At 49.6% G+C, this 7,927-nt stretch overlaps 1 protein-coding gene across 1 annotated transcript in view; it reads right to left on the minus strand.

The window, feature by feature from the left end:
- Window positions 1-6,967, minus strand: part of HEG1 (heart development protein with EGF like domains 1) — a 36,996-nt gene extending 30,029 nt beyond the window's left edge. Inside the window, exons 1-7 of the mRNA XM_026087405.1 lie at window positions 6,934-6,967; window positions 5,631-5,837; window positions 4,726-5,046; window positions 4,001-4,315; window positions 2,741-3,073; window positions 1,478-1,795; window positions 412-717 (exon numbers count right to left, since the gene is read on the minus strand). Coding sequence (XP_025943190.1) covers window positions 412-717; window positions 1,478-1,795; window positions 2,741-3,073; window positions 4,001-4,315; window positions 4,726-5,046; window positions 5,631-5,837; window positions 6,934-6,967 — 1,834 coding nt within the window. The remainder of the gene's footprint in view (window positions 1-411; window positions 718-1,477; window positions 1,796-2,740; window positions 3,074-4,000; window positions 4,316-4,725; window positions 5,047-5,630; window positions 5,838-6,933) is intronic.
- Window positions 6,968-7,927: the final 960 nt, after the last annotated feature.

Here is a 7,927-nt window from a genome sequence, read left to right on the forward strand (position 1 = left end):
TTTAGGACCATTAGAAATTCTTGCAACCTGTTGTAAACACAGGATTGTAAAGCTATTTGGGTGAAACTTTGTAATTCCGTAAAAGTCAGGAACAGGAATCCAACACCTAGAGAAACATTGAACAGGTGAGGCTAGAGGAGGAGGTGAAATGTGAGCAAGCCCGGCATGAGCCATCCCCAGTCCTGTCACCCAGGGCCTTGGCATCCACCTGTGAGTCCCACCAGGTTACAGCTTTCTCCAGGGGCTGTCCCATTCACCAAAAAGGGACTAGATGAAGGGCAGGGAACGCAGGATGTGTGCGGCATGGCTCACTCGGACAGAGAGGGGAAAAGGTAGCATTTCAAAGGTGGAGAAAGAAGGAGGAGGGGTGTCCTTTACGGCAGCAGCAAAGCGGGGAATCACACAACCCACCAGAAGTATTTGGTGAAGATGAAGACATTGAAATACTGGAAGAAAATATAGGCAGAGGCTGCGTTGAAAGCTCACTGAATTCATCCTCACTCTGTGAAATATTAGGCTGCCTTTCAGCCTCCGTTACAGAAGATGACAGATGGATCAGATCCAAGGACGTGCTGCTTTCTGCAGCACCGGTCGCTGCGCTGATGTTGGCCACAGGCTCCACAGTCCCTTCCGCACCTCTGGTAGCCGTCACTGCRCTGGGCGCACTGGTGAGAGGAGGGTCAGACATGCTTTTTTCCGTAGCCGAGATCATAGTTCCTTTGGTTGAGAAAGGATAAAGCAAAATGGAGTTATACATATTAAAGTATAAACAGATGGACAAGTTTTCCCCCAACACCACCTGCAGGCAGACAGTATATGCACAGATATAATGTATGAGAAGATTTAAATCTGGAGAAAATGCTAATTGCAAAGACGCAACCCATTTCTATTCAAGAATATACAGAATTATTGCTCACAGAGAGACACCCTGAAGAGGGCACTAAAAACAAAACGTGGAACTGATGTTTTGTTTGCTTCACTTCATTGCTGCGCTCCCCGGCTCTGCATTCCAGACTGCTGGCACTCGCAAACACCAGAACAACTATAGAAATGCCTGGAATTAAACTAGGTGGGGTTGCAGTGGTGAATAACTTAGAGAGATTTAAACAAAGCATGCCTGGGTTCTGCAGGATCAGTAAATGTTGCATTTGTTTTCCAGGGTGGGAGTCAGGAACAAGTGTTGCCTCCCCACTCTTGTAAACACAGCACGGTTTCAAGACAGTCCTCTTGGCTATCTTGGAAAACAACAACTCTCAAAGCCAGACTGCTCTCACAATAAGACTGGTTTTCTTTGGTGAATAAATGCAAAAAACAACTAATTTATAGGGATAATATATTTTTCACTGAAAGCTGAAATTTTATTCCATGAAGTCCAATATCATTGTCCAGCATCTTCTAACATCCTGCTCATCCCTCCACAGAGAGCTGATATGTGAGATCCATGGGAATGAGCCCTACAGAGGCCATCAGAGCTCACCTGGGGAAGTGCTTGCTGAAGCAGATGCAGAGTCCAAGAGCAACGGGTCCGTGAACAGCACGGTGGCACCTGCATCACCACCAGCCTCTGCTGCCAAAGATGTCCCAGACGACTGGGTCCGATCCAAAGGGTGGATCATTTCGGTTCTGGAAGTGGAAATCTCTGTCGCATCGGTCAGGCTGGTGCTGCTTGGTAGCGACCTTAATGTCCTTCCTCCACCTCTGGTGGATGGTGTCGAAACGTACGTACTGGTGGTAGGAAAATCAGTTCTTTTCTCTGTTGATGGGATGCTGAATGACACATGGCTGCTTCTAGTAGCTACATGATAAAGAAAAATTTATACATGTGAAACTATAAATAAACAGATGAACTTTCTTCAGTAACACCCAAAGGCAGAGAGTACATATACAGGTAGAAAATATGAGAAGATGTCAATCCAGAGAAAATAGGAAATTTGCAAAGATGTGATCCTTTCTACAGAAAATTGTCTTGTAAAATGCATGGTTTGATGTCAAGAAAAGTGCAGTTGTATAAAATCTATGGAACTACTATGCTGTGCACTTAATTTCACCGTTATGTGGCTGACTGCACTCCACGCTGCTAGAACAAATAAATATTGTAGCACTTCAGAAAAGCCTGGAATTCAGTTCAGCTGAGGTGCAATGCTGAGTGGTGCAGAGATCTTATAAAACATATTGAATTTGAAGAAATGGGATTAGTGAGGATCAGACTCCCTCAGCACTGCAGCGGGGTCAAGGACCACAATCCCTCCATGAAGAATCTGAGAGACCACATTCAAAGTTGTCTTAAATTTGTTGAACTGACTAAATTTATGGGAAGCAGCATGGTCCAAGGGGTTCAACATAGGGCAGGAACTCAAAGGAACTGAAGTCAAGTCCCTGTCACTGCAGGGACATGATTTAATCCTCACTTGCTTAGTTCCCTTGCCTATAAAACACAGATAGCAATCTGAGATAGTAAAAAAAGATTTGTGATTTGAAAGTAAATTATTTTTCTTGGCTCAATGAGACTTTTCACAGAAGATGTGTCCTTTCTGTAAAACCCAAACCAAATTTTTTCCTCAAGAAACAGCTGAAATATTTCAGACACAAAAATCACATTACATCTTTCCTAACAGCATATACTGAACAGCAGCAACATGTTTTGAGATCTATGGAGAAGAGTCAGGTAAGTGAAAAATAAAATAGTATTCCTCCTCTCATTTACAATAAAAATGGTATCTCATTTGTAACTTGAGCTCACCTGTGGAAGGCATTTCCAAAGGAGAGTGAGAATATGTTAGCGAAGGGTCTGCTAAAGGTTCGGTGACATCTGTGATGGCTCTTGACCCGTTAACTCCGTAGGTCTCTCTTACGGAAGACACAGATGAGGATTGGCTTGTACCTACAGCCTGGGACGTGCCACTGCCAGAAGTAGAGACTTCTACTGCCCATCTGCTGCTATTTGTTAGGGACCTCAGTGTCCTTCCTCCCGTGCCGGTGGCTGTGGCTGAAACGTAGGCGCTGGTGGTAGAGGAATCAGCAGCTCTTTTCTCTGTGGCTGCGCTGTTAGTTGGTCGGTGGCTGCTTCTGACACCTAAGGTACAATAAAACCAGATTAGTTTTATGCATATAAAGTCATACACCGATGGATGGTCTCTTTTAGGCAATGCACAAATTGGTACATGGTTTGTTCAGATACTGAACGGAGGAAGTTCTCAATCTGGAAAAGGCGCTATGCTGGGAAGATGTGACTCCTTTCCGCTTCAGCACACATGCCTTATAAAAAGCCAAGAAAATCACGGCTAAAAGAAAGAAAAGTGGAAATAATTTACAGTGAAGATGTGCACAACACTTTATTTATGCATTTAAACTCCCTTGGAGCCTGTTTAAATCAGGAGCCTATCCCTTTCAGTTCAGAGCACATCCAGAGGATGACCCAAAAAAGGTGTCTTCAGGTTCTTTCGAAACCCCAAAGCACCCAGCTTGACCTGACCGTGCAGGCGCACGGCACCCCAGCAGGCAGCGAATCTCAGCTGCTGCCCACAGGGACATGAGGCGTGCAAGCCAGACGTCAACCTCACGTGCTCAGAGATATCCCCGGCACGCTAGGATGGTATTTTTCCCCAATTTATCCTGTTTCTAGCCAAGCGTGTTTGTCAAGCTGGGGAGAACCCGAGGGCAGCGCAGCGCCGGGGATGCTGAGGTTCAACCGGCTCGCCTGGAGTGTGTGCTGCACTGCGATTCACCCGCGCGGACTTAACTGTTGTGAATTAATTGAGAGTGGCGGGGAACAAAGCATCGGCTGCTTTTCTCGCCATGGGAAATTTCATTAGCGAGCTAGTACACCAGCATTTTGCAGTTTTTCAGCCAAAACTTGAAATCCCCTCCCACCCTTCACCTCAAACCCCTGTGCCAGCTTGAAGCAATCAGTAATAAAAATACCCATATTTACAAYAGCACTGTGGGAATGCAAAATCCAGCTCAACCCCAGAACAGCCTCCTTTCAGCCTAACAAATTTACCTGTGAAAGTGCTTCCCAAGGCAGAGTGCGAGCTTGCGAGCGCCGGGTCTGTGGAAGGTGCTGTGACGTTCGTGGCATCCCACGAGCCTCTCACGCCGGGTCCCCGAGCTGCAGTGGAGGACGAGGTCCCGCCTGAGGAGCCGGTCGCATCGGTGCTGGAGGTGGCTCTGGGGACACTGCTGCTGGCTGGAGACCCTGATGACTTTGCCGTGGCGCTGGTGCGTGCCAGAGGCACAGCAGCACCGCTGGTGGCAGAGCGCAAAGTCCCCTCTTCTGCAGCCGAGATGCTCTTTGGTTCATAAGTGCTTCTAAAAGCTAAAAAAGGATACAAGAAAGATAAAACTACATGTATGTAAACTAAAACAGCTGGGTAAACTTCATCCCAGTATCAGTTAACATAGACAACATATGTATGAATATTCAGTTCCAGAATATTTACTACTGAGAAATCATTAAGACTGAAAAAAAAAAAAAAAGGACTCTACATAGGAACTCCTGAAGCTATTGCTTGCAAAATACTGAAAGTTTTCAACAAAAATCTCTCCTTCTTTTCTAACAAGGATAATATTTATCCATACTTTCATTTCTGTGAAATGTTTTTAAACGTACAGAACGTGCCAACTACAATATTATTCCTCCTTTCTTTAAAATAAAAAGGATGTATTTTGTTTATAAAAAGTTTTTAAATAATGTTCCAAGTTATAGAACTAGCTATCAAAACTCACTTTTGGAAGTGCTTCCCGAAGCAGATGCAGAGTCCGAGAGCAACGGGTCCGTGAACGGTGCAGTGGCACCTGCACCACCACCAGCCTCTGCTGCCAAAGATGTCCCAGACGACTGGGTCTGATCCAAAGGGTGGATCGTTTCGGTACTGGAGGTGGAAATCTCCGTTGCATTGGTCAGGCTGGTGCTGCTTGGTAGCGACCTTAACATCCTTCCTCCACCTCTGGTGGATGGTGTCGAAACGTACGTACTGGTGGTAGGAAAATGAGAAATTCTCTCCTCTGCTGCTGAGAAGTTGGATGGCTGGTAGCTGCTTCCAATGGCTAAGACACAATAAAAGAACTGGATTTATACGTACAAAATTATAACCAGATGGACCCAGTTTCTTCCCAGATGCTTACAGTGCACRTACGGATATTAAGCATAGGAAGTTTTCAATCTGGACAAAGTGCTGCTTTGGAAAGCCATGAATCCCTTCTATTCAGGAAGACCTGAGTTATTGCTTGCAAAAAAAAGCGGCTTGACGCCACGGGAGTGCAACGCAGGAAGCTCTGTGGCACGACCGGCCCCCAGAAAGCGCTGGCCACCCGCTCAGGGGCTTTGCGCTCTGCGCTCCTGGCATTTTCGGGAACGGCAAACCTGCGCAAGCAGGGCTGGGGAGAACCGTGGCCAGATTCACTGGACAAGGACTGCGGGGATTTGGCTTTAAATGCCCCCTTTGCTGCAAGACTGGTGCAATCAGCCCAATCTCTCTTGCTTTTCTCGCAGGGACAACATGGGATCCAACAGCGAACAGCTGAAGAAGCGGAGAAACCCGGCCGCGGCCAGGTCCCTGCGGCACTCGGAGGCCCGCGGGCTGCCAGACCCGCGGGAACTGGGTGCGACCCCGCGGGCTGATGGGGCTCACCTGGGCCAGCGCTTCCCGGAGGAGGCGGCAGCCGGTGGTCCACGGAGGGCCCGGCGAGCCGCGTGGCTCCTGGCGAGACGCTGGCGCCCCGCGTCCACGGGGACGAGGCCCGGGGCTGGCTCGCGGGGCTGGACGTTCCCGGTTGGAAATCCGAAGTGCGGTTTTCTGCTGCCCGGTCGCTAACCGGCTGCTGGCTGCTCCCAGCGGCTGCGAGACAGCGAAGGGAAGCGTTAACGGGGAAGCCCTGAAACGGCTGCGTTTACTCCTGGTAACACCCAGACATCAGATACGGATTCAATAAACATGGAAGTTTTCAGTACAGGGAGACTTCCTGCAGAGTGAGGCAAACTCTCCGGTTTGAAAACTCCCGAAATCATTGCTTGCAAAAGACGTCCTAAAGCCATGAAGAATGCAGCAAGAAGTGCAGCACCCCTGGCCCCAGCACCCCGCGACGCGGAGCGGTGCGGTTCCTGCAGGAGCAACGCAGGGTGGGCACGCCGAGGCCCGAGCTCAGGTCGCAGCTTTGCCCTGCAACCGGCAGCCAACCGCGACTTTCCCACCCGGCAAAAAACACTGTGATAAGATAAGGCCAAAGTTTCTACCTGTTCTTTTTTTTTCTTTTTTCTTTTTTTAAATGGAAAACATTGGGGGGTTTTGACCAAATGATTTTTTCTATAACATTTTCCTGGTTTCTGCAGGGAACTTCAGCTAACTGTTCAAATGAAAACGAACAGCAAAAAAAAAAAAAAAAGTAGTGTTTCAATGAAAAGTTCAGATTTTCCACAAAATATTCCACATCCGTTTTAAAAAGGCAATAAAAAACATATACACCCCTACTCCTGTAGCTAGCAAAGGCTGAGCTGGCTCAAGGCTTCTCAGCCACGTGAACAGCATTGACGTGGGCTGCCCTTGCTCCATGCCGGGAAGCAGAGGAGGAGGCAAGGCAGGAGATGGGCCAAGGAGCACGGGAGATGGTCCCTGGGAATGTGGCGCCCACCAGTAGCAGCCCGGCGAGGGCAGAAGGGGGGCCACCATGTCCCAAACCCCAATGCCCCTCCGAGACACGCCAGCAGCTGCTGACCCGGCTCTCCAGACCTACAGGGAACCATGTGGAGAGTGAGGCCGTGGTCCATCACCACTCCCTGCCCACCATCCCCAGCAGCTGCCTACTTGCCTGCATCTAGAGCAGGCCAAAATAGGCTTTCTACAATTTTTTTTATTTTAAAGAAAACTAAAGCTATCTAAAGGCTTTTAAAGATATTTTTAAAGCTAAAAAACAAACCTGCGGGCCAACAAAGCTCACCTCTGAAAGCAGTTTCCGAGGCAGGAGATGCCATCATCAAAGGGCTCGTGGAGTCCTCCGTGAAGTGCCTGGGGTCTGGCGCGTGGCTGCTCCCACCAGTCCGGGCACTGGGAGTGCTGGGCAAGGACTGGGGCTGTTCTGGTGAGCCAGGTGCCCCCGAGCTCGAGACGGAGCTGCTGGGCAGTGGCGGCAGTGTCCCCGCGCTGCTCCTCGAGGCAGTGGATGAAGTTCCCATGTCACCAGTGCGAGGACTGGCTGGTTGCTCCTGCGTCGCCGAGCCGCTCGCTGGAGGAGAGGGACCACCGCTGGCTGCAAGGCAAGAGGGGAAAGCAAATGAAAACACACAGACGTAGACGAAGACGTAGACGTAGACATAGACGTAGCAAAGCGCTGCTCCCACGCTCTGCGTCTACCAAAGTAGCCCTTCAGGAGTCACCACGACATCTACGGACATTGCAAGGGAGGCATTTCACTGGGACAGCAGAAGTCTGCGGCTGCAGCGCTCACCCAGGCGATCAGTGTCCGAGGACGGATGCAGAAGCAGTGTCCCTGCCGTATGGTCCAAGGTGGTGACGTCCGAAGCCCCGYGGCTCCGGCCGGTTGCAGGGGGCATTTCCCCGCTGACCGCAGCAGCTGAGGCGCTGGCAGCTCCCAAAACCGGTGGCGTCCCCTCTGCAGCTTGGCTGAGCAGTGCCAGTGTGCTTGTAGGGTCGCTGGGAGACACCAGAGCCCTTTTCCCTCTCTCCGAGCTAGCGGCCGGGCGGCGACCACTTCCAGCAGCTGGGACACAGGGCAAGAAAATTAGTATTCCTGCTGAACAACTTAAAACGTCTTAGCTGGGCTTGCAGTAGCATCGCATACAGTGGCACCCAGCGCTACACGATGCAAGTGAGGTTACAGCAATATTCCCCATATTTCCTCTGCTTAACACAGGGCATGGTGCAAGAGGGACTGCTGGGCAAAGAGCGCGTCCCTTATCAAAAAACACCAGCAT

This window comes from Apteryx rowi, unplaced genomic scaffold, assembly GCF_003343035.1.
Source record: "Apteryx rowi isolate R43461 unplaced genomic scaffold, aptRow1 scaffold_715, whole genome shotgun sequence".
In the NCBI taxonomy this organism is placed as follows: domain Eukaryota; kingdom Metazoa; phylum Chordata; class Aves; order Apterygiformes; family Apterygidae; genus Apteryx; species Apteryx rowi.